The sequence below is a fragment of the Equus przewalskii genome, chromosome 8 (assembly GCF_037783145.1).
Source record: "Equus przewalskii isolate Varuska chromosome 8, EquPr2, whole genome shotgun sequence".
In the NCBI taxonomy this organism is placed as follows: Eukaryota; Metazoa; Chordata; class Mammalia; order Perissodactyla; family Equidae; genus Equus; species Equus przewalskii.
Window position 1 is genome coordinate 17454359 of NC_091838.1, and position 27849 is coordinate 17482207.

The 27849-nt window shown below is 40.4% G+C and overlaps 1 protein-coding gene and 1 long non-coding RNA gene across 2 annotated transcripts in view; one reads left to right on the forward strand and one right to left on the reverse strand.

Annotated features, from left to right (window-relative positions):
• PREX2 (phosphatidylinositol-3,4,5-trisphosphate dependent Rac exchange factor 2) overlaps positions 1–27605 on the reverse strand; it is a 277989-nt gene extending 250384 nt beyond the window's left edge. Inside the window, exon 1 of the mRNA XM_070630503.1 lies at positions 26952–27605. Within this exon, the coding sequence (XP_070486604.1) occupies positions 26952–27068 (117 nt within the window). The 5' untranslated portion in view covers positions 27069–27605. The remainder of the gene's footprint in view (positions 1–26951) is intronic.
• LOC139085033 (uncharacterized) lies at positions 12490–15400 on the forward strand. The gene is made up of 2 exons (XR_011543013.1): positions 12490–12955; positions 15051–15400. It is a non-coding gene; the product is annotated as an uncharacterized lncRNA (long non-coding RNA).
• Positions 27606–27849: the final 244 nt, after the last annotated feature.

Sequence of the window (27849 nt, forward strand, 5' to 3'; positions counted from 1 at the left end):
GTTTCCTGAACACGCCAAACCTTGCTCAGCTCTGTGCCTTTGTGTTACATTATTCCCTTTGCACAGATCTTTCCTTCCCCTTCTTTATTCAAATTCCTATACTTCCTCCAGGTCTCAGTTCCAATTTTATCTACTCTGTAAAACTTCCTGGACTCCCCTAGGCAGAATGAGTGGCTCTGATCCCACTTTGCTCATATATCTATTACAGGCCATATCGTAAGTATCTGTCTACGAAGCTGGTATTCCTGATACACTGTGATCTCCTCCAAAGAGCCACGTCTACGAAAATGACAGGACCCAGCGTAGTATTTGCCCCAAGGAAAATACTCAGTAAATATTTGCTGAATAAATAAATGAATGGGAAGATGCGAGAGACATCACAGTATTAAAAAAAAATACTAGCAATTAAAGGAACAAGGATAACCCAAGATAGAAAATGCATGGCATTTGTTTATAAATACACATATTTTAAACTTGGTAATTAAAAAGATTCTTTAATCTTTTTATGTATCCTGATTCTTCAGAGTTAAAAACCACAAACACAAACCACAAACTATAAAACCATCTGACATTAATTTGAATCTCCATGTCACTCATTTTTTGTCTAAGAGCTATACTTCACCAAAAAAGAATAAAAAGAAAATCTGGCATATTCGAGTCAAACTTTTCCATATGGTATTGGCATTTAAGTGAATGTGCTGGGACTGAAAACAATCAGACATGGCTTATTTGAAATAGTTTTATCATTGCAATTTTTTATGTAAATAGGCCAAATGTTACAGCGAAAAACAAGGAAATTCCTCAAGATGAGTAGATGTAAAGAAAAAAATTATAATTTTAGTACCTATTAATTTATATTACAGTAAATGATATGATGCAGCTCAAAATACATAACTCATCAAAATAGAGAATATGTGCTCTAAGACTATTTTCAGGTTACACACACCAATATAGTTTACCAGTTCTATCCTAACAAATGATTCACGGAAGCTTACAACTCTCAGGCATGATAACAGTACACAGAAACCTCAGTTGTTCACTAGTTTCCTTTTTTTACCATTATAAGAAACAAAGTGAGTTTCTTTCTCATGCTATTTGCAAAACAACAAACAATAGCTCTGGGAAGACGAAATATTTTCCAATAAGCTGTTATTAAATCAACAAAAACGTCTAATTAAAAGGATATTTCCTATTTTTTGTACTTAAAAACTGGAGTGTAAACTATGATTAATTTAGAACTTTCTTGGAGAAGCCAAACATACGTGCTTTAAAACTTCTAAATGACCAATCAATGTATATATCCTTAATAACCACTCTAAACTATGAACTCCACATGCTGGGCATGATGATGGGAAAGAAAAAATACTAAACCTAATTATTATACTCTAAACTGGCACATAGGCTACCTATAAAGATAAAACTAACAAGTACAAAACAGTCATAAGACAATTCAAAAACCACCCAACAGAAAGGTGTATATACGTTTACCAAAGATATTCATAAGAATGTTAATAGCAGGGTTCTTCATAATAGTCAACAACGGGAAGCCACCCCCACATCCGTCAACAGTAGAATGGATGAATTGTGATACATTCCTAGAATGGGATACTATATAGCAATGAGAATATTTGAACTACAGCCACAGATATATCACACAAACATAATGATTAGTGAAAGATGCAAGACACAAAAGAGTATATAACAGATAAACCACTTACATAAAATTCAAAACCAGACAAAAGTATCTACAGTGCTAGATGTCAGAGCAGTTGTTGCCCTTGGAGAAGGTCATTACTGGAAGGGGACATGAGAAAGGCTTCCACAGTGCAATATTCTGTTTCTTGATCCAGGTGCTAGATACACAGATGCATTCAATTTGTGAAATGTATTGATGATTTACATGTTTCTGTATGTTACATTTCACTTATCTGTCACTACATAACAATGCTGAAATTTTAGTGGCTTAAAACAATCATTTATTTTGCTCATAATTTTGTGGGGCAGGATTTTGTAGGTTAGGAATTTGAGAAGAGCTCAGCCAGACACTTCATCTCTGCTCCATGTGGCATCAGCTGGGGTGGCTGGAGGATCCCATGCTGAGACGGCTTCATCCCTTCATCCCTCACACGTCTGGCGGTTTGGTGTATCTTGATCTGCCTCTCTTTATCCCCCTCCCCTTCCCCCTTCCTTCCCTAACCTCTCCCTCCCCCTCTTTCTCCAAGGTGTTTCACACGTCAGGGCCTCCCCACATGGCTCAGGCTTCTCAAAGTATGGTGGTCTCAGGATTGTCACAGTTTCTTCATGGAGGCTGGCTTCAAGGAGGAGGATCCCAAAAGCAAATGCTCCAAGAGACCCAGGAAGAATCTGCAAAAAGCTTCTTATGACCTAACCTTGGAGTCATCAGTCAACAGCAATTTACAAAGACAGTCCAGAGTCAAAGAAAAGATGCTTCCTTTCACAAGGCGTGATTATGGGAAGTTTGGTTCATTGGGAAGATGACTTGGGGAACCAATTGCCGCAGTGATTTATCATTTAATCAAAAGCTTAAAAATATATGAGAAGAAACTCATGCATTCATTTAACCAAAAACCATCTATGAATTCCTGATAAATACTATCTATACTAGATGAATAAGGTTGAAAAGCTATAATTACATGCTAAAATAAAATATTTAGGCACTGCTTCCCTGTCACACAATCTATTCATAATAATATCCATCCAACTCTTTGTTCAATTCCACTGCTCTCATTTTCTCCTATATTCAGTTTATTCAGAGACTGCTATACACTTGGAAATCTAAGAGATAAAAAAGATATAAACCAAGATTTACTTGTTTCACTTTAAATGCATCTGTTCACTTATTCATTCTCCAGGTTCACTATAGGACTGGCACCACATGAGGAATTAATTATAGGGAATAATAATGTGAAAAAGGCACAGTTCTGGCTTACAGATCCTTGGAGAAAAATAATGAGTAAGACATAGAGGCAGAAAAGTACAGGCTATGCACAGGTAACATCAGCCAGAACCATTGGTTCATTTGTTTATAATTGTTCAAAAGACAGGGAGGCCCCCACCACAGAAGGCTATGAGTTTGGACTGGTTTTTAAATAGGTCATGGTGAGCCATTCCACACTTTTTAGAAAGTCAGCAATAAAGTACAAACCATACATTCATTATGAAATTTAATTTCTTAGCAGTGCAGGAGGGATGAAGAAAGAATAAAGATAGGGGCCAGCCTGGAGGTGTAGTGGTGAAGTTTGCATACTCCACTGCAGCAGCCTGGGGTTCACAGGTTCAGATCTGGGCATGGACCTACACATCGCTCATCAAGTCATGCTGTGGCAGCATCCCACATACAAAATAGAGGAAGATTGGCACAGATCTTAGCTCAGCAACAATCTTCCTCAAGCAAAAAGAGGAAGATTGGCAATAGATGTTAGCTCAGGGCCAATCTTCCTCACCAAAAAAAAAAAAGAAAGAAAGAAAGAAAGAAAGAATAAAGGAAGAAACCAGTTCAGAGACCTCCAGAAAGAGATGCAAAGGCCCAGATCGAAGAGCGGCAGGTGAAATACACAGCAGCGATGGAATCAGGAGCCAGCTCTGAGGTAGCAGTCAGGATACAACAGACATTGGATGTGAACACAAAAACTGCCCATTTTTGTACCTATTTTTACAACTAATTTAATATCCAATTGTTTATCTCCTTACATGAAGAAGACAGTAAAACTGAAAGAGACCTAAGCAATAAGTGAATTTGAAACACAACTATTTTTAAAATGACATGATTATATTATCTCCAGGTTAGGAAAACTGAGTGCCATAACTATTCATCATAGTAAAAGTTAAGTAACTTCTTAACTTAGTTACTTAGTACATAGTCTTGTACCCAGTCCCAAACAAATCCTCAGAATTTGCATGATTTATAGTCGGAACAGTTTCTCACCCTCATACTTTGCCAACCATACCATTTTAATCTACCAAAACAATAAAAAAAAGTCAACTGCCTTCCATTCATCCTTTTGTTACTCCTTATGTGGGAACATTAACTCCAAAACTTAATAAAATAGCATATTTGTAAACAGGATTTTAGCTAACTGATCTCATGCCATGTTATAAAATATAATACCTATGAAAATATAAATTTTATTTATTTCTATAGATTGAAAGAGAAAAAATACGTCTACTAAAATATATTTTTAGAAGATGACATGAAAAATGCTCAAATTTGCACTTTCAAAATCAATTTATTAGAATGATTTAAAAATTCTATGGATTCTCACTTTTTGGTCTTTTTCAATCTGGCAATCATGCTGTTTCTTCTTAACCAAGATACCAGCAAAATTACATGTCATCAGTTTATGTCCAGGGTAGAAGCACGAAAGCAACACTGAGAGAAGAGCTTTCAAACATGAGGTCCCTACAATTTAAACTATTTTAAGAAAGCTGTTTCAGAGAGCACATCAAAGCCATGTTTAGTAATAATTCACCTTTTCTCCAATTTTCAATCCGTTCTAAGTGCAGAAAGGTAAATGTAAGGACAATTTTAAAATTCAGAGAACATTTTCTTGATTACTTATAGCATATATTACAATCAGCAAACAACATACTCAACATCTACTATGTAAATGACATATGCTAGGTCTTATGGAAATTACGAAGAAAAAAGTGTGTTAAATTTTACAATAAGTAAAAGCACCTTGAACCTTAGAATAATTGAAAAAGCAGCGCACATGGATTAACACTTAGGTTCTACTTCCATTTCACATGTAACTCTCACTAGCCACATGTTCTGAAGCTGTTACTAATATTACTGTTCCCAACTGTAAAACACCCAACTTGCTTTATCAGACACAAATATAATGTTTTGTAAACTGCGATGTCTATGCAAATAATTATTACAAAAACCATATAAATGGCAGTGCAAGACAAGTAATACTGAAGTGACGAAATTTGTTTTATGAACAATAAAATAGAAGGGAGGTGACACAAGGTAAGAGTGGTATAGGATAGATTAGGAAGGGGTGTCATTACAGAAAGGCAATATTTGAATCAGGTCTTGAAAGTCAAGGGGAATATGGACATTCAAGATGAAGGGAGAGGTTATCCCAACAGAAAGAATAACATAAGCAGAGCCAGAAAGGTACATCAATAAGACGGCTAATTGGATTACATGAGAATCAAACTAACCCTATGGGAAGGGTTCTTTGGAGTAGCTATGGTAGGTAAGTTTGGACAAGTATGATAGGGAACTATTCATAAAGGCTCTAGAATGTCAATTTGAGAAGTGAGGATGTGTGAGCATCAAGTAGGTGAGGGCTATGACAAAAGAAACAAAAAGATGAAAAGACTACATTAGGAAGATGAATGTGGCATGTCTCTTGGATGGCTATCACTCTGCCCACTCTCTCATTGTTACATCTCCCCTGAAGAGAGGGAGACTAATTCATAGAATAAGCAGTAGAGGTCTGAGACATTTAGAAAGGGGAATCAACAGTGCACTGAGACTGGTTACATAGGAGATGAAAGATAAGGAGACCAAGATGACACCGAGGCTTCCAAACCAGAGAGGCTGGAGAATGCCGATTACAGAAAGAGGCAGGGTAAAAGAGGGTGAGGGCCTTCTAAGGGAAAATGGTGAGTTCAATTCTGCACATGTTGAGTTAGAGGCAAAAGCGAGACACACAGTGCACTGTCCTGTATGTAGAAGACATGACCTCGGGACTCAAGATCTTAATCAGAGTGATATATTTGAATTGTATTTATGTAAGGGCAATTGTAGAGCTCAGGAGGCGTTGATAAGCTTACTGAAAAAAATAAAAGTTGTGTAAAAAAGGGAATGAGAAACGAAGAATGAGAGTCGGAAGCAAAGGGGGTAATTATTACCGTCAACGAACCTAAGGGATGGCCCACAAGGAGGGAATTTCAAAAAAGTGATGTTGATCAACAATGTCAAATGCCACAGGGAAGCAAAGGAAGTTCAAAATGGGGAGAGAGTTAAGAGATGGCTAAAAGACGGGCACTGGAAAACTTCAGGAGTCTTTCTAAAGAGAAGGGTCAAGAAACCAGGTTGGGGAAGAGTTCAAAGAGGGCAAGGAAGCAGTAAACGTAACAGAGAAGACAGCAATGTGGTCACGAGTCTGAAAGCTTTGGGAGAGAATTTCCACAGCAGCTACAAGCAACAATGCGATTCAGAAGAGGTTTCACTCGTACTTTTCAACACAAAAGGTCTGACTAAATCTTCTAGCATAAAGTAACCCCACAGAGAGAAATAAATTAACGTGACACTTTTTTTCTCCTTCTTCATGTATAACAGCAATAGCTTTCGTTCTGTGGAGATCGCCAATGGACTTTATTACAGGAACTACTGCAACTGGAAATCAAACTATTACTATTACAGCCAAAAGCAAAGGCATCTGAGCCACTCACAACAGTGAACTTTAATTATACCTTACACATATGGGATGAGACAAAAAACAAAACCAAACCATTATGGCCATGCATCAGACAAGTGGCTTCACATAAATCACTTTCTCGCGCTTCAAATCTCCCTTGGTATCCATATGCGTATGCTCACAAATTGGCACTTAGAAAACAACTCTCCATATCTCGCCACAACAAAGGACTTTGGAAAACACATCCATTCCCTATGGGAATCCTCTAAAGACTAAAATATTAATTTCTACAACATCCTTATTTCCCAAAGTAGCACACTTCCTTTCCCACATCAAGAGTACTGCCCTCTAATTACTGTTGTCTTATTGCTTTACTCAGGAAAATAATTAGCTGACTGCTTCCGACCTAAGTTTAATCAAAAGTTTAACAATATCTTTTCCACTACCAGTATTTTTCAGTACTGCTGAAAAGTATTATTGGGTGACCACTGTATGGCATTGTATAAATGCAGTCTCCTGACTCATTTCATTTCTCTCTAGCTTCTTCTTCAACATTTACTTACTGTTAGTTTTACAAGTTAATTTTGTCAGTGTATCCCTTCTTGTCACTCATTTTGTTATCATATTATCTACTGTGTTAAACTCAACATTTACAGATCAAACTCAAGTTTTTAGGCCTTTACTAGACCTTTCCAATATGTAGCGAATGTTTCCAGAATGTTTCTCAAAAAAGGGTTTTTAAAAATATTTCTATACCTTAACATGATATTGAGTATGACTCACACCAATTCATTCAAAAAACGTTTTGAACACCAACGATGTGCTAGCATTGTGCGAGAGGGTGAGCAAACAGCAATAAACAAATGGTCATGAGCTGCCTCCCTTCCCTCGTGAGCTCAGTTTCTAGCAGGAGAAGAAGCAGACGTACACAAACAAAATAATGAAGGTATTTAGTGTGTCAGCAAGTGCTTTAGAGAAATTAAAGCAGGAAAGGTGGATGATGGCGAGTGTTGGGCTGAAAACAGAAAGGCTGCACTCCGGAATACGGTGGTCAGGGAAGGCCTCACTGAGAACTGACGTCTGAGCAAAGACCTAAAGGAAGCGAAGGAGCTGTCCATGGGGTATCTAGAAGGAGAGCATTCCAAGCAAAGGGAACAACAGTGCAAAGGCCCTGAGGCAGGAGCATGCCAGGCATCTTGAAGGATCAGCAAAGAGAATAGAAGAGGGTGAGGGAAACGCTAGCAGGAAATGAGATCAAAGAGGTAAAGGGGAGGAGTACAGATGGTCTGGTCCCCCAGGGCGCCAGAAGGACTTTGGCTTTTACTCTGAAGGAGATGAGAAGTATTTGGAGGGTTGAGAGAAAAGAAGTGAAATGACTTGACATGTTCGTAAAGAATCAATCCAGCTACTGGATAAATCCCTGGTTGCAGGGATGCAGGAAGCTGCTGGATCAGGGGAGCAGGAGGAGACAGAGGTGGTGAAAAGCGGTTAAATTGTGGATATTGTTTAAAGATTGAGCAAAAAAGCATTTGCAGTATTAGATGCAGGATATGAGGAAAAGATGAAGTTGTCGTCTACTGACACGGGTAAGGTCTCAGAAGGAGGAGGTGCGGCAGGGAGAGAGTGGCATGGGGGAAGGGGAGCTGCTCAGGAGTTTGGTTTCGGCCATGTTACATTTCGGCTACCTATTGGCCAGCCAGGAGGAAAGGCAGAAATTCAAGGCTGAAGTTCAAGGTGGTCGCCAAGGGAATAAATGGAGGTAGAGAGAAAGGGTCAGAGCAATGACTCCTGGGATCCAGGAAACATATCACGTGGCTCCAACAGCTACACATCATGGAGAAGAACAACAACCAGCAAAGGACCCTGAAACAGTGAAGCACAGAGGCAGGAGGAGAGACAGGGAGAGCAGCGTCCTGCAAGGAAGTGTCTCATTGAGGAGAGGGTCACTGTCATCCTGAACAAGCCATCCATCTGGGCCATCTCTACAATAACTAACGACAATAAGAATACTGATCTTTGTGCTCTCCTTTATTACAAAACACTCCAAGTTTCGCCTCACTGCTTCTCAGCGATGCTGAGACAGCACCGGGGAGACGAAAGAGCACAGGCTTGGTGGCAAGAGGAGACGTGTGCTCTCTTGGAACCCAGTGAACCTGTCTGAGCCTCCTTTTATTTCCTAGGAGACTGGGAGGTTAATCCCTCCGTCACAGGACTGTTGTGCAGGTTAACGAGGATGTACATAAATTTTCAGCATCTGGAGTTGCTTGGCACACATCATTTACTTTCCCCCTTTTGCTAGTAAGTAGTGGAAGGCCCAGAAATCAGATCTCACTGTGCCAAGCAGCTAATTTAACTCTCCCACTGCATAGTACTTAAAAAGAAAAAAACTATTCCTTTTTTCAGAAATGTATGTATCTGGAGCACTAGAGTAAAGCGTGGAAGGAGAGAATCAGACAATCTCTATTCACGATCAACTGCAGAAAAAGCCTGCTCTGGCCCATGATTGTGGTCACTCTGCTCCATTTCTGATCATTTTGACCAATTCAAAATGTCGTTCTTTCTAGTGGTGGTTTTTAAACTACTCCACAAACGCACACCAATTCTCACCTCCTTTTGCTCCTCTTTGTCATCTCAGAGTTCTCACTTTTCAAGGAAGCAAGCACACAACCCACCCTGATCAACTTTTTAGGGGCATATTGGAAAAACGTTATTTAACTCAATCCTTGATTGATATATATGTTAATGTCATTTTATTCATTTCCTTGTATTTCTCAACCCTACCTACACATTAGAATCTGCTACGGAGCTTTTTAAAAATACTGACTCCTGACTCCCCACCCGCTCTCCCCAGTCTGAGATTCTAAATTGGTCCTGAGTGAGGCCATCACCATATCCCCAACGATTTAGTCTTTCTGACATTTACTAAGCTTAATGGGTTGGTCTCTTCTGGTCTCACCTGTGCCCTATAGAGCCATTAATACAATCTATTGCTAAAAGCCTGTTGGCCAGATGACTCTTCTTGAATCAGAGCTCAATTCTGTAATTCCCTTGCTCCAAAACCTCCCCTTCTCTCCTTTGTCTACTAAATCAGTCCTAAATGACTTCTGGCATTCAAGGCCATCCACGATCTGACTCCAGGCCACTTTGATCCCCCACTACCCCGCTACACCAACACTTCCGTTGGACCATTTTAATCACTGTTCTACAAAAGCAAAAGCATGGAATGAGACAGCCTTTCCAACAATTCCATCAGAAGTTTAATCTACTCAAAAACCACAGGCCTTCACCCTTTGTCACTAGAGTGATAGACAAAAAAGAATTGGTTTGCATTAAGCAAATCAGTATCAGAATATAAATGCTAACTGGCTTCAGATAGTGCAGGCCCTGCTGTCAGCAGATGGCTAGAGGGAGCCCTGCACCCCCCGGGCTCTGACCTGACTCTCCAGGCTCTAGTCAGTAGCCCCACATATGACATCAATTGCATCAGGATCTCAGAGGAGGAGAAGAGTTTTCTCCTGAGTGATTTCATATTTCTTACTCCGAAGTCAAAAGAGGACTACTTGTTGATCAAGAAAACATGAGTTTGTAGCTACAGGTCTGAGAACTCTTAACTCCAAGTATTTTGGGTATATTTTCCCAAACTGGTAGCCCTACCCAGTCTCTGGAGTGGGTTTGTGGGGCTGAGAACTCCAAAATACAATGTCAGCCTTTATTTGTAAATTGGTTCCATCAGAGACACAGATGCGTGAAATCAGATTAGCGGTACTGTTATTTTTTACTGGCATAATTAATCCCATGTTGTTGACAGGCTGATGATCACTACGGTATTTCTTCATATGAATAGGAATTGCTCTCATCTGAGTTTTCGGGGTTTGGGTTTTTTTATTCTCTTCTCTTTTTTTTGGTGTTGGAGTGGCAGTTTGAAGACTAAACTGTGTCTCAACCTTAGCTTTACATGAAAATTGTAAAACTATTTTATTCATGTACTGTTTTACATGAAATTTAGAAACTATGACACCAAGAAACAGATCTTAACCTCACTCTCAACAACTGTTACTCAAACAGACACCATCAAGTTAAACAAAACCACTTCGCTCTGTGGCTTCCCAAAATGGAGATAACTGATTTCTCTCTTTTTATTTTTCCACACTTCCTGAATCTCTAAACAAAGTATAAGAACAGTATAAACAATCAAGGGGAATAAATATTTAAGGTGCTGGAAATTAGAACAAATGGAGCTATAGAAACTTGAATTATAGGATATTAAGACTGGAGTCAGGCTCTCAGAGGATGGGAAAAGATTCTCTAACTCTGCTCCTTGTGTTTGGAGCAACCTATTTCAGGTGTCTACCTGGAACCGCATGTGACCTGAAAGAAGATGCTTCTAATGTTTACACAGTGGTAGAAAGTGAGCCTACGGACCAAAATAAATAGCAGCCCTCAAACAAGCTGTCAGGATAGTTTTCAAGCTTTTCCTAATGGCTCAGTCTCTAGATAAGACCAGACTTAATTTATTAAGGAAAGTCCTGATGTCTACAGTATTCTTCTAAATTATACAATAATCGTAAAACATTAATAAACCTTCCTAGGTGGAAAATGGACTAAGGGAGTAACTGTGAACCAACTGGCTCAAATGATTATTCTAATCATCTAAGGAAACCAGTTTAATAAAAGCAGTCATAATCTCTCTCACCTTGGGTTACCAATATTGGTCCTAATCTTTATTATTATGGGATCATCCATCCTTTAGAAATCATCACAAGCCTAAAGTCCATCCTCTAAACTACCCATCAGTCCAGTACGTCTCCGCCAGAGGATCCTGAAGGGGACCGGGTACAGGGGATGACCAGAGAAGGGTGCATGGGAACAGGCTGGGCACGAGGAACCACATTTCTCAAGTATAAAAGGTGGCAGAGATCCTCCAAAGTCACTTCTTTGGATCTGTCACAGACTACAGAGACCTCAGCTGTGTTAACCCTTGACCCAAGTTCCTTTCATGACCCTCTGGTATGTTATCTTAGACTAAATTCTAAATCCAGCCTAGCTTCCCAGTGATCACCCCAACGGCATTCACTGTGTGCTTGATTAATGAGCACCACCAGCGCTCAGTGCCTCCGCCTGGGCCTTTGGGACTGATGACCCGGATGAGCCCTAAGACACTGATGATAAATGCTGATGAGTGCTAGATACTGAGCAGAGTGAAGTAGAAAATCTCAAAGCCCCACGTAAGAGCTACTGATGAGACTGAACACTTTGTTACAGTTAAAGGGACGTTCTATATCTGATTTCCCTCCTAGGCCCTGTATCCTGCATTATTTCGTTAAACAAATCTTGCCTTTAAAGCTCATTGCACATATTCTGTACACATTCTCGTGGCTTGGTACAACGGCTGTTAGTGTTACGGCCGATTGTGTCCCAGTTGTGTCAGGGTCAAACCACAGTCAAAACCAGTGCCACTGATAAAGGATAGATAAGAACCCCAAGTTTTTCCCTACTTTGAAACAATCAGGCAGACAAGTCACAAATAGCACAAAGGAGCAGTGAATGGAAAAGATTTCAACTTTCGGTGGTAATTGTGCACTTCCTTTTCGCTTGTATGATGTATTAGCCAGAGAATGGTCTCTAAAGAGAAACGGAAGAGGAAAGCACAGAACCTTATCAAAAAATACAGCCAGCTAAATCCCTTCCCTCCAGTTACACTTTTTCAAAGCCTAATATAATTATTCACCGATTTCTATTCTGAAGTTGGTAATGACGAGAGTAATAAATCTATCTCCCTTCCTTTGTGCTACGAATTCAGTGAACTAAAGAATGAAGCTCCATAAAAGGCGGCCTAAAAAACACCGTTTATAGAAATAACCCTGAAAAAGAATTCAGGATCTGAGCTTCCAGACTCTATTAACAATAAGGCAAGAAACAAGGCCCCAGGATGCTGAGGAGAAAGAGAGTATTTTCCACTGTCCTGAAGTGACCTTTCCCCTCCCCCTCAGTCTCTGGCAGTGGCTCCCAATGACACTTTACAGGTCACAAAGGAGCTGCATGCAGCTGTCCTCACTTCTCAAGGGAGTCACTTCTACAGGGCCATCAGGGAGACAATACCATGAGAACAAGAAGGGGGGAAGGGTTGCAAGGTACACTCCTTACCCTTGCTGTTCCCTCCTAGGGAAAGACTTTAGATAAGTAAAATATCTGAAAGCACTTCATACTAGCTTTGAACTCACTTGGGATCATCTAAGGTAATGGTTATAAAGCTGGTTTTAGCTGCAGCCGTGCTTTCAAGATTTCCAGCCCCTCCCCGCTCTCCCCCCCCACCCCGCCCTCTGCCCTCCCCCCTCTCTTGTTCAATGCCTCAGTCCACTGCGGTGCTACAGGACACTTCCTCTCCAGCAGAAGCTTCCCAGCGAGTGGTTCGAGTGGTTCGCTGTGCCGAGCCCTGCTTCCCACCGAGGATGAATTCTAGCCTCGGCTGCAATTCCCACTGGACAAAGCTGCTGGGACCTGTATTAGCAAACTCTCTACAAAATAAGCTCGTCGATGGTATAACCACACAACAGAGTGAGGTAGGGCATTTTTAGTTTGCACCTCCAAAAAACAAAAAGAGCCTATTACATTAAAGTGAATGTACTGAAGAATGACAGCTAAAGAATCCACTGGTTAAAGGCTTAAATCTTAGAACCACCTTGCTTCTGCTAATCTGTTCTATTAACTTTATCAGCAATGTGCATCTAATTTAATTTCATCTCTAAATTATAATTATTCTGAAGAGTTAAACAAGAGACCTGACTAGCACTTTCCTCTTGGATACTGCCTGTTAAGATTAATAATAAAAAATAAAAGTTATTTTCAAACGCTTTGGGAGACTTACAGAAAGAAGTGTGACAGAAAGGAGTGAATTCCTGCCTTTTCGTTCTATACAAAATGTCGAAACACAGATTTTCATTTCCCGTCTGCTTCGTTCATTCTCCTTGCCATTTAAACAAGCCAATATATCACCCATTATACTCATTTGTCTTGTATCTCCTGGTTCAGGGTGGGAGCTCCATGGAATGAGGGATTTTTAATTCTCATATATATCCTCTCAGCAGAGGACAACGGTTGGTACACAGTAGGAGCTCAATAAATATGCCCTAGAACATTAAGAATCCAAATATTTGGACCCTATGTTTTTGAAAACAATTATTGGAGGGGATAAATCACAATGCTTAGCATATTAGAGTTATCATTTAAATTGACCTGATACATAAATTACACTATACTGAAAACAAGGTCTTTCACAAGTTAAATAAGTGAGTTTTGAAAATGAATACAAAATCATTTTGATTTCATTTTGTGCTAATTTTTTCATGGATTTTTTTAGTTCTGTCTTTATTAATTAAAGTTACTGGAAATTTTATTTAACACATATTAAATACTAAAGAACATTCTAGAATATCATAAAGAATTTGGAACTTTGAATTCTGACAGGCTGGAAAAGAAACAATTTCTAGGGAGGATATATAATACAACATAGTAAAGCTCTATTTTTTTTTTTTATTTAAATCTAGTTAGCAGACTTTTTCTCTTTTAAAAATGTATTAAAATATCATGGCTGACTACTTGGATCTCTCATGAAGGTTTGCTTATATTTTCCTGATGACATTAAAGTTGAATCTGACCCAAATCCTCAACTATAGAAATGCTTATGTTTAAAATTAATAATCCATTCAAGTACCAACTAAACTCAAATTTTCTGACAATCTAACTTATCATATTCCTTATAATTAAGTCAACCTTAAGTATAAACTTAAAAAAAAAAACCTTAAATCCCAAAGAATATTTGCTAAAGTCAAAAAATTTCAGCATACAGACAAGGTACAATTTATATGTGAGAATTATTAGCACACTGAAAAATATCCAGGCAACACTGACTTCTCATATTTTAAAGGAAAGCTAGACTCATCTAGCCATAGCATGATTCTCTTTTGGACTCTAAGATTATACAGTTGTGCTAACTGTCTTTGCTAGAAACTGACCAAAAGGCCCCATCCATATAACATGGCCTAATTATCAAACTTCATTCTATGACCACCAGAATGTCAGTTACTCTCCCGCCTCTATCCTATTGAAAGAAGTAGGCCTGGCAAAAGGAACACTCCTGGAAATAATGATCATTTTAATTATGAACTGGCTTCATTCATGTTTAAATGACATTAATACTGTCTACCGATGCAATCTATACAATATCCATTGAATGCAGAACAATACACACGTTTTGGAGAGTAGAAGATGTGTGTGTGTGTGTGTGTGTGTGTGTATTTAACCTTTGCTTCAAATATCTTGATTTAATCATATACAAGATAAACATGAACTATATTTAACACATAAAACTAAGCATTCAAACCTGCTACGAAACACTAAGTAAATAAGTATATAGAGATCCAAAATGATCCAAGGGGAATTAAATTAAACTGAAATTAGTCTCAGTAATGATGTACATTAACAGATAAGCAACAAAAGAACTAACGTTGTCTACGTTAAAAAGGTCCGTTGTGTTTCCTCGTTTCTGTGAGGGAAACTCCTGACTTCTGGGTAATCTCTGGCTCCTGAGTACTTGCCTGGCTCTGACCCTCATCTTGCATTGACCATGAGCTTCTGTTTCTCTCTTGCTCTTGACAGTTTGCCTGAAATGAACTACTGTTCCTTCCTGACTTCTAGCTTCTGTGTACTTCCGGAGTCAACAAGTTCTGTGTCCCGGTTCCAACATCTGCCTTGGTTTTCCTAGTCCTGATTAATCACACCGCTCCAACAATCTAGAAATGCCCGGGCCAGTAATCACCAGCAGAATGTCTTGGAAGAGCTGCAGAACAGATGTACTCAGAATGCCCGCTCTCCCCCTCAGGAACCGACCGGAGCACCCTCAGGTGTGAATGACAATGATACAAGCCTTGAAAGCAGCTGTGAGTTATACAGGAATATGAAGTGCCAGATACATAACAAACACATCATAAATGATGATTTCTATATTATCCTTGGGCTTTTTCTTTTTTTGGAGACTTCAGAAAAATTAAAAAATTACACAAAATCTCCAAATCCCCAACTCTTCTTGTAGTGAAAGCCAATGGGAAAAAAAAAAAACTGTAGGGAGCTCTTACAAACATATGTGAAGAGACAGATAAATATTAGATGGATTTCTGTGTGGGCAAGAATACATTATTTTAGGAGGAAACAATCCAAATTATATTTTAAATATAATAGGTTTTTACAGTAAAGGAACCCAAGAATTAATATAAATGATTCTCTGAGGACATGAGCCTAAATTATCACTGGGCCCTAAAATCTGGCAGAGACTACTCTTTGCCCCTCAGTATTGATTCTCCACTTGTTATTTTACTATAAAACTCCCTTCGTTTCAGCTGTGCATATGGCTGCCCAACTACACAGCACATTTCCCAGGCTCCCCTGCAGCTGATTCAGGGATGTTAGGAACTTCTGGCCAAGGGATGAGTGACAGTGACCTGTGGAACTTGTCTCCCACCTTCCTTCCCCCTGGGGCTGCAATGTGAAAGGGGTCCCTGGAAGCATCAACCATCCCTACAAGAACACCCTAGTGTCGTGGTTCCGAAACCTCCTCCGCACATTGGAACCACCTGGAGAAGCTATATAAAATACTGATGGCTGGCTCTCTCTCCTACAGACTGATTTAATTGCGGCTAGGGGATGGTGGAGCAATAAGACAGAAGGAGCGGGAGTCTCTGAATGACCTGATGGAGCTAAGCCACGTACTCCCCTGGAACATTGCTGGGCGATGGTATCAAAAAATTAAATAACCAGAGCTCCAAGAGAGGATGCCGAAAAGGCCATGTTGATTACATATGGCTTTCATATTCACAAATAATCCTTCTGTGTTGTTTAAACTACTGTTGTTTGGCTTTAGAGAAAGCAGCTGAACAAATATCCTTATAAATAAACACAATAAACACAAAAATTCTGGTCCTCAAGTGTAGGTAAAAGAAAAAAAATACTCTCCTTTTTCTAAAGAAAAAACTACAGTACACCAATAGCAAAAAAAGAGAGCGTAGTTTTAATACAAGCCAGGAAAATTGTTGGTGAGGTAGAGAAGATTCATTAAAGAAAAACTAAAAATAAATTTAAAATATTAAGATTATTCAGTTTGACAATACAGAGGCAGAAAAATATATTAAAGTTTGCTAATTCATTAATAATTGGCATAAATCAATGAGAACTTGAAATAAAATAGGAAATCTCAAAAAAAGATGATTTTAGGACAAAGTTAAATAAATGCTGTCTCATCTTATAGGCCCATTTTTGATAGGACACAGATTAGACTGCTTTTATTTTGTTACTCTGTCATCCTCAACATGTGACTTCAATTTCATGGTCCAAAATGGCTGCCCCATCACCTGCCATCACATTCTCACACCAGCCAGGAAGAAGGGGGAGCGTACATACTTCTTCATTATAAGGGCACACCTCAGAAGTTACCCATGCCACTTCAGTTCACATCCCACTGCCCAGAACCTATTCATATGCCCACATTTAACTGCAAGGGAGGCTGGGAAACGTAGTCTTAAGCTGGACAAGCATGCATTGAGCTAAAACTTTTACCACTATAAAGAAAAGAATCTTGGATATTGGGGGCAATTAGAAGTCTCTGCCAGAGGGCTCATTATTAAGAGGTACAAAAAAATTAGGATGAAGGTGTGTCTGGAAATATTCAAAAACAATTCGTAACATAAAATACGTAAATACAAAAATATTTCTGTATAAAATCTAAATTAAAATTTCTATATAACAATATATTAAAGTTATATAAAGTCAAACACAACATAGATATACAGTGTAGAAAATGAAAGCCCACTTTATTCCCATAATTTCACCTCTGCGAAAATAATGAATTATTAAAAAAAATCTTGGAATATGTGGGTTTGGGACTAACATTTAGGTGAAATAATGTCTTTCCATAGCTCTTCCCCTAGTGCTACTGACAGAAATAAAACTTTGGAATGGGAGATGTCATTTCTGTAATCCTCAGATTCCTTTCTTTGGGGTAATAGTCTCAAATAAGAAAAAACCGGAATCCAAGGAAGCAGGAAATCAAGGCCACCTTGCGACATTACAAGACATCAAAGGAAAACAACATTTCTTGCACAATCACTGAAAATGTGTCACCATCTATAAAGCCTCTCCTACTGGCAAGAAGACAACTTAAATAGACAATTAAAATAACAAGAGTGGCAAAGCAAAGTCAAACATAGACAGCAACTCTTATTTGACTCTCAGAGAAACAGTTTTAAAATGAATAAAAATGTTTACCCATTCATACTCTATTTTGCCGTATTGTTGCTATAAACCCAGAGAATATTTTTATATCAGTATTCTAAATTTAACCAGCTGGAGTAATTTCTTAAGTAGTATACCATTTAACCTTCTCAAATGAAGGCCTTGTGTTTTAATGGAAAATATGCATTTCGCATTAATGACAGAACACAATGTCCTTGGCTTAGATCTTCTCCAACAAAACAGGTCTTTTTTTTGTACGCTATGCTTAGCTATATGGCAAGGCTAGAATACAACAAATTTATTCAAAGAATCAAAGTCTGAAGTCATCTATACTAACTAGAAGTATTTAAAAATCGTAACCTCAAGTTAACATATCAATTTTCTCAAAATTCCAATCACTGACCTCCTGGCTCAAATGCAATAGTTCATGAGAATGGAAAAAAAAATTATTTTTAAAAGGTTTCATTAGATGTGTCAGGATTCGAATGATTATGCTCAATACCATTCAAAAAGTGAGCCGACCACTTTTAAGCAAAGAAACACTTAGTAAGGGATGTTTTTCCTTAATTTTTCATTATTTGTGGAAAATATAATGTCACAAGTCAAAGAAATCTTGGTTATAATATAGCTAATGCAACTTAAATAAGTTGAGAATAATAAAAATTCATCTATTATGAAAAGCAAATATCCTAAGTAAGACTTGTTAAGAATTAATATAAACGAAAACAACTAATTTTAGGTCAAACTAATTGTACTCAAAATTCAAACATAATTTTATTTGGTATTAAAGTATAACAACAGGTATATAGTAAAAGAACACTCAACAGAACACTGTTAATAATGATTGTTGGGTGCATCACATGTAATAACATAGAAGTTCTATACAATTTGTATCAACAGTTTAAGAACTGATTATATCATTATTTGAGCGTAGTAGGAATAGATGTAATAAACCAGAAGAGGCTACTTCTCTATTTTGACTTCTAAATTTACATGTTGCACTTAAGAACATCACATGTAAAAGAATGAGTACACAGAGATGGTTAAACACCCAACCTCCGACGTCTAAGTTCAGTTCCCCTTACTGTTCTTGAAAGAGCATGTTCCAAATCTTCACTGTCTTTAGGGCACCTCACTCTCAACAAAAACGAAACAGAACACAAAGAAAACAAGAGCTGGACTTCACAGAGAAATAAAAGCCATCAGGTAGAAAGCCACAACTTCCCCCTCCCCTAAAGTGACCCTTGATCCTGCATCCTTCCCTCCCTCCTAGAGGAAAGCCATCCCTCCCTGATGCCAAGACCACCCCTTCCTGCATTCCTGAGGGCCCCTGGGGCCTCCTGGGGCCCTGGCTTCATCTATTAAACCCTCCAGTATGCTCCCAGGCTTGAAGAGAAAGGGGTCAAGAGAAGGCTGGGTGGCCTGAGCAAGCGCCAGACTCAGTCTGTGAGGGAGAAGAGGTGGAGGAGAGGGGAAGGGAAACAGAGTGGAGACGCTTACTACCCACCAGGACTTCACCTACAGAAGCTGATTTGAACTTCAGGCCAGCCCTGTGAACTCTTATCAATTATGTTTTCCAAATATGAAACTGGGCATAAGGAGGCTATGTCAATTGCCCCAAGTTACACAGTTTGTAAATTTCAGCGCCAGGACTTTACCCCAGGTCATCAGCTCCCTTGAAACAGTGCTCTGTAGCATGCACTTCCCCCCACTGTCCCAGCATGGGAGGCAGAGCCACTGGTAATGAGTGTTCACAAGGAGGTACAAAGGCCATCCCAGCAGTTCCATAAGCTCTAGACTAGAGAAGAAGCAGAGTTTTAAAAATATACAAGAGACAGCTTGCTTCATTCTTAGAGTCTGCAATGACGTTTTGCTGTGGTATGTTTCACGGCAAGATGGCTCAGTGAATCTTGCCAAATGCCTTCCTCATCTCCCCGTGCCATGGGAGGGTCTTGCCATGGTTTACCTGAATATGCATTTGACTTCCGCCATGCCGTATTGCAGCTGCTTTAGCTCCCTTTTTATTGTCACCTTCCCCTTGGCTATACTCATCTTCCTCGAACATCCCTGGACAAATTCATCCTCTTATGTTACCAACCTATTTCTCCCCTTACATTTACCACCAAACTCTTCGAATAGTTTTTCCATTAATCTTCACGTCCTCAGATTCCACTCTTGTCTCAGCTCATTCCTAGGCTTCTGCTCACACAGACTAGTGAAGCTAAAACCCCAATGGCATTCTAATTGATTCATCCATGGCCTCTTCAGCCTTCACTATCTACTTCTCTAAAGTTCTAACACTTTAAAGAAACCTTTCTCTGGGAACTAGATCATTCCTTGGCTTCCAACAGATCACTCTCTCCTGGTTCCTTGTTTCAACTTTTGATGGCTCAGTCCAAGGCACCAGTGCACTCTACTCTTCCTCCAACCATTAAATATTGGCTCCCCAACATCCTACCACTGGTTTGTGGGGGTTTTTTTGCCCTTGAATTGTTCCCTTTGTGTCATCTCATCCATCTACTGGCTTCAAATATAGATGATTAATTAATTTCTAGATCTCTAACGTTTGCCCCAAATTCTTTCTTAAGTTCCATATTTCTATCTTCAAAAATCAGCAGAATTTGCCACTCAGCATGTCCAAAACCACATTCACTTTTCTCCTCCTCCCAATGCTGTTCTGTTCCTTGCATTCTATCTCGCAGTTAATGACACTACACATCTCGTCTTCAAACTAGAGACCTAAGCACCACCCTATCATCTCTGCTCTACTTAAACCTCTACTTCTGAGTGAACATAAACACTAAAGCTTCTACCCAAGAACTGTCTCATAGTTATTGGGTGTTAGCTTTTGGGGGGTTGGTTTGGCTTGGTTTTTGTTTTGCTTTATCTTCTTCACTGCTTCTACCTTAGGTCAGACATTCCACATTTCTACCTTGATCCATGCTACAGCAGAAACTCCTAATGGGTAACTAGACTCCAGTCTTTGTTGCTCAACCCTGTTGACAGAATTCTCTTGCTAAAAACAAAGGTAATCTCAATAGACATTATTCTTACATTAATGTCCTCATATTATAATAAGGTGCATAGATGAAACTGTAAGACAAAAGACATGTCTCTGTCTGTAGGGAGCAAGCTCTGGCCATATGATTAATACTCCAAAAGTCAGAATTATGAATGAGCCCCATTTAGTTCATGGTATAGTCACTATAAGAGTCAAGACCTCTTAAGGGCAGCTTCCTGATGCCATTCTCATGTAGACATATTCGGGCTAACGACTAGAAGACAAAGAACCCACTCAAGTCAGCCCAGGAGGAGTGCCCAGCCAGGAGGATCAACTAGGAGCTATCATAGGGCTTAGGATAAAAATAAGGCAGGGTCTGCAGACTCTGGGAGCAAGATCACTTTTGGTAGGAGCAGAAATCTGTATTACACAAGCTAGATGATGTTTCATGTCATTTCTAGGATTACTGACCTGTGCTCTCCCTTAGCAAATAATAACAACTTTTTAAAGGTTATAACCTGTCCCAGATTAAAAGGAGGACAGGGTTCCTCCGTATTCTTGTGTCGACACTGAAAAGCAGTGTATGCTGAAGGCCAGTGAGGGGGCAGAAACAGAGAACGAGGGGAAGCCATCCTAAGGTGAAACTCAGAGACACAGACTCAGGGAATCTTGGCCTGTTAACTTCTTCCCACAGGAGACCCCTTCCCAGTGCCAATCTTGGGGGTCTCAGACTTGTTTATTATTAATAAGAGAACATGTGTCCCTCACAATTGATTTCCTATTGCCTTTAATTGAAGTCAGAATTCTTAAGAACGGAATCCTTCTCCAGCTGGACTGAACCTACCTCATCTCCCACGAAAACCCAAAAAGCACACAGTACTTTTTATCGCCATTAATGAGGAATATTTCAGCACCCCCAGTGAGCCAGGTCATGCCAGTGCCCCCAGCGTGTCATGCTGAGGTCACACAGAACATGCCGCTCTTTCGGGATTGGAAATTCTCTCCCTAGTCTAGGACATTCCTCCTTATCTTTCAGGAGCCAGCTCTGTTATCACCTCTTCCCCAAAACATCCCTTGACCCCAGACTGAGGGAGTCCCTTGATGGCTCTCTGCCATTTTGCTTATTACCCTATCGTTGCACCTCCCACCTGGTATCGCGATTATTTGTATACTGAGGGTTGGGGCTGCAACATATGAATTTGGGGGGGATGTTGGGGAGGGACACAATTCAGCCCATAACATAAGCCGAAGCATAATGTCTTGAATCAATTTATCTCTGCCTGGAAAAGTTAGGTCATGACTGAAAGAAGTTGTTTTCAGATTCTTTCAAACTGTTTTGTATGCTCTTGCTTTGTTTGCCTGTTTGTTTTCTTGAGCACCTGCTGTTTACAAAGCACTGTGTTTAGGCCAAGAAAAGTGAACACAGGAAGTAAACGCACGTCCCTGTTCTCTCAGAGTTTACCATCTAGATAATGATTTTTCTAATCGCTTTAGCAAAAACACAAATCAGAAGGTGAGGCTGTGCTAGGAGAAGCCAGGCTGGAGAGCTTGAAGCCAAACAATTTAGCTCCCCTGACCCTGTGCAAGGGCTCCTAAAGCCAAACCACGCAACCCTGGAGCTCCAGGGAGCACGTTTGAAAGAGCTGAGAGACACACATGCACTGAGCCAAATCAGATATGGAATATGCAATTGTTCAGTGTAAACTATAAAGCACCATCCTAACTTTGGTTATTGTTACATAGAATACAAAGAGTTCTCACTGTCTCAAAGTCAACTGAGTATTTGCAAGAATACCCCAGAAGGACTGCACTGACGGAAGGGAAACACCAGGGGGGGAAGCAAAGATGAGACTCAGAGACATCAGAAAAGGGAGAAGAGACTACAACAGAGACAAAAAGTATACACTAAGGATAACCAGTATGCATGTCGCTGTGTAACAACTGTAGCATCAGAGGAAATAACAGTAACGATTTATAGGGCCCTCCTGTGAGCCAGACTCTGGGCCAGCCCAATGCATGCATCATCTCACCCTCACAGCAGCCTTGAGAAATGCTATTGCTTCCCCATTTCACAGATGAAGAAAATGGGGCTTGAAGAGCTTAAGAACGTGTCCAAAGTTGCAGAGTAAATTAGAGATAGGACTCAGATCCTAGGGTATCTGAGGTCAAAGCCTGGGGGACAAATTTCAAAACCTTTTCTTTACAACAAGACACACAGCTCAAAGTCTGTCTTAACGTGCCCACAACATGGAATAACCATACATTCCGATTTGCCAGGAACACTCCCAGTTTACATCTGCTTCCCAGTGGAACTATTAACCGCACTCCCTTTCACACTCAGAAGTGTCCCAGTCTAGACAAAAAAGTATATGGTAATCTTGCCTCAATGCCACTTGCCACAGTGAAACATGTCTACACAATTTTCCGGGCCAAGCGCAAAATAAAAATGTGGGGCCATTGGTTCAAAAAGCAGGGAAAAGTGTTATTAAAGGTACTGAAATATAAGTCTTCGTTCTTTCTTTCATGTATCTGCTCTACCCACAGTCCGCTGTCCCACTGGACTTTACTTGTAAAACACAAGTTCCAAGATAAAATTAGCTAGAATTTCAAGACGGTGATAGCAAAGCATTGAACCAAGTTCCAGATTGTTCTGAGTGTGAGGCCCTGTGAACTGCACAGGATGCACACCCACAAAGCAGCACTGGTCTGCCCCTTTTGTGTCCACACACATGGGTCTGAAACCATCGTGATCTTGGCATGCCCTGGGCCTGGGTTGCAAACAGGAAACTGGCTGCAACCTCCTATTGTCCAGACTTGCGACATTAAATACTGCATATTAGGTCTATTAAATCATTTCTTTAGAAGAAATGTTTTAAAGTATTTCTAATGAAGCACAAGATTTCATTTCCTAAGCAAAATAAGAGCATAAATTCATGTAAATTCGGTCACTCTCTACCATTTCATCTATGATGTAAAAATAATTAATCCAGATAAGGTAACCTATCCATGATATCAATGAAAACTTAAACTACAACGAATTGAAATAATGGTGGGTTACAAAGTCTTTCATACCACAACGCCTGATTTAAATCATGTTTCTGTTTTAAATGTAGATACTACATGTTTAATTTAAAACTTTGTGTTACATAAATTCACATGTGCCTGAGCAAAATTTAAATAATTTCCACTATATAGACCAAATGGGGAAAAAACAAAATTCAGAATTTTAAGGATGGCTGAAGAACTGTCCTTAAAAATGGTGTGGGAGGGTAGGGGATGGGTCAATTAGCTGATTCATTCATTGAGTAAGCATTTATTGAGTACCTACAATGACACAAGCACTGCACAAAATTCTGGGGAAACACAGATGAATCAAATGTGGCCCTGTCCTCAAGAAGCTTACATTCTAGTAGATGAGACAAAGGTAAACAAATAAAGCATAAGCTTCCTCTGGTGCCATGGAAGAGTAACCACAGGGAAGAGTGTACAGTGCAGTGGGCCCTCTAGTCTGGGGGGTGGGAGGGGACGGGATCATGGAAGGTTTCCTGCAAGAGAGAGCTAAGCCTTGAAAGCCCAAAAGAATTCCAGCAGGTAGCCAAGGGCTTCAAAGGAGCACAAGAACAGGTCTCAGAAAGTGTGGCACCCCATGAGAAGACAGAGCCACTCTAAACGACAGCAGCACGCCAAAAGGACAGAGTCTTGTTTAATCAAGAGGTGTGTATGTGGATGGCACAGAGTGGGTGCACAGAGAGAAGGTGCATACAGATTGATACTGTGTACAGAGAAAAAAGACAATCTTCATGGACTCTGGAAGGTGGGTGTGGGGGCAGGTGCTCTCTCCTTAAAATGCCAAAGAGTTGAGAATGAGAAGAGAATCAGAAGTATAAAAGAGCCTAGTAAGACAGCTTTTCCCCTCAGGTCATATGATCATTTAATCAAGAGAAATAACACCATTTTGTTTGCTTATTTATGGGCCTACAAGGAAAAATATGTTCTTGGTAAAACTAAAAGTATGTTTCTATTTCTTCATAATAAAGATAAAAGTTACCCTTCATCCATGTCAATGGGTTGAAGCAATGACAGAAATCTAAAACAATGACTAATCTCACAAAAATTTAAATTTGACTTAAGAATGCACTATCAAATTTTTGCAACAAATTTACCACTGCTACAGCTATTTTTTAAAAATAACTTTTATTGTTTGTCTGCATTTCTGATCGTTCCCTAAGGATGGACTCCTAGAAAAGGAATTATTAGGCCAAAGGGTTTGAATGTTTTTAAAGCTCTTGGTACATATTAGCTTAAGCTAAAAATAAAACTAGATTGACTACATCAATTGAAGGTAACCAAATAGAATACATGGGAATTAAATGTTGCTATAAATAATACCTAAAAAAGAAAATCTAATAATATATCATAAGTAGATCTTAGGCTTCGAATAGTTATAAGACTAAAAAGAAGTCAGGGTAAACTTTTGTTTAGGATGACATCCAAGCCAATTAGCACATTTGTGTGTGTGTGTGAACACATATGTACACAAATAATGGACAAAGAAAAGAAAAAGTAGAGGAGTCCATAACTTCTAAATAAGATAAGCATGACGTCATAAAATGATCTACTTGCAAATAGGAAAATACAACTTATTTTATACCTCCCATAATTTCTTACCTAACTCTATATAGCAATAAGTTTTCAATTTTAATAATCAGGTATATAGACTAGCAGAAAAACTGATATTTTAAATAAAGATCAACAAATTGGTTTTTAAGGTAGGTTAGGTTCATCTATTTCTCTAAATTAGGACTCTGTACAGTACTTTTTTCATATACCTCCAGCAAGAAGCAACTAATGCAATTTAAGAAGTAACTCAGATTCTTCAAAAGCCAAAGGACTTTGTCACCAACAAAGTTTCATGAAAGCCAAATTTGAAGCTATTAAAAGTCAAATCTCCTTAAAAACATGCTTTTTTGAAACTGCTGCACGGAAGTGTACAACAATTCTATTTATCACCAATCACTTATATATTCTCAAATATGCATACATTTCCAAAGAATATGGCCCCTGGAGGGCTCAAGTTTATTGATTTTAATTTGTGAAGCCAACCTGTGCATCTCACATCCCTTAAGACACTGTTCTTTCCTTCTTACCATAGCCAAGAAGTGAATTTTCTCTATCCATCAGGATCATAAACAGAAAGTTTACATCTTTCAGAAAAGGGAGCAGGAAGTTTAGTCTTTGAAACATTTCCCTTTGGACCAGGGAGGTGTGGAACAGGGTGATGCAAGGAGAGGAAAGTTAGAAGATTTGAGTGATTGCAAAGGCTGAAGCTCCCCAGTCTGTGAATGATGCTCTCCCAGGCATCTGAGCGAGAGGAGCCAATCCTCAACGTCTTTGTCTGCAGCAGTGAATAGAAAAAATTCAACGATGTCTCAGAAGTTTCTCGCACTCAATTTTGCCCCTCCTGGCCCTAAAATGAATGAAACGTTTTCAAAGCAGGCTTCCAGGGAGTCAACTTGAAACTTTGAAACAAAGTTCCTGCCAGTTCTACGAAATCTTGAAGTTGTTGGACACGAGTTTTATTATATTGCTCTCCTGGGCTCAGTGTGAACAGGGAACCCAGAAGCTGGAGGGGGCGGGGGGCGGGGGGAGAGAAAGGGGGACAGATTTAAACCCGAGGACTAGGACAGGGTGAGCGCCACATGTGGCTTTAATATCCAACAGCTGCTAGAGATCATAACCCCCCTGCTCCTTCTGTCTCTCCACCAGAATCCTATGTTTCAAAGATTATCGTAACTAAAGGGGCTTCACTGCCGTGTAATCTGAATAATGAACTCAAGCTCCAGAAAAATCTAGGATTTTTTTTAAACTAGATGTACCTGAATGTAGCAGACCGACGTTAATCACCCAGCCAAAGTCAAAATCCCAGGGGAAGAAGTAAAAGGGAAAAAATTACACAATGCAATCAAGCAGGCCAGGGAGGGAGGGAAAGGAGAGTAAGGAAACATGGGGCAGCACGGATGCCCAGGACAAGACCTTCTCCTCTTCGAGGTAACTTTTCAAACCCGCCGCTCTGTGCATCTCTGAGCATTAAATAACCGCCCCCACCGGCCCCCCGGGGCCAACGCGCCCGCGAACCCAGCGTCCGCGCGCGGCTCCGGGGGCCGGCGATGCCCCGACCGATACCCGGTCCCCGCGCAGACAATGCGGCGCGCCCCTGCCGCGGCCTCTCTGGGATCGCGCCCCGCCGCCCCCTGCGTCGCCGAGGGGCCACTCACCGACACCAGGAACTCCAGCGTGCCCACATAGTCGCGCTCGGTCTTCTGGAGCTCGCTGAGCACGCACACGCGCAGCCGGAGCTGTTTCTCCAGGTCCTTGGCGCTCTCGTCGCTCATGGTGGGCGGCGGGCGCGGGTGGCTGCCGTGCTGCGTGCTGCCCCGGCCCCGCGCGGCCACGGAGGAAAGTTGCTGCCTCCGCGGAGTCCGAGCAGGGACTGGCGACTTTACATGCCGGGGAGAGGCTGGGGCGGGGTCAGGGAAGGGGGCGCTCGCGGGGACCCCGGCGCGGGAGGCGCGGGGCTCTGCAGGGCGAACTCCCTGGAGATGGGGCTCCGGCCCGGGACCTGCGCGCCCGGCCCCGCTGCTCCGGCCTCACACGGCCTGGCCTGGAGGGGAGGCGGCGCCGGCGGCCACAGCGGTGACTTGGACATTAATCAAATGCTTTGTATCCATGTGACTCCGACCCTTTACCCTTCGCCAAATCTCAGGAAAAAGGAAACACAACCCTGGGGAAGTGTGTTGCGTGCCAGCTAACGAAAAACACACACACACAGTCAGCACTGGAGATGGAACTAATTGGAGATTCCCAAACCGACGAGGACCTACTCCAAGACGCAGCTCGAGGCTTGCTCCTGGAACTCCCGCCTATTGTTTAGCGTTAATGTGTTTTGTACAAATCCTGAAAGCAAAGAAACAAGTCCCCACGGTTACGTAACTGCATGGGAACAAAAACAACCATGGTATTGACCCTCCCGTCTTTGAAAAGAAACACATTGATTTTTGGTTTTATTCGGGCACAAAACAGGTTTGCTTTTAAAACCCCCCAACCGAGAATATTTCACAGGGCAGATTCCCTCCTGCCTGCGCTTGGAAAGTCAATTAGCATAATAAATGAAGA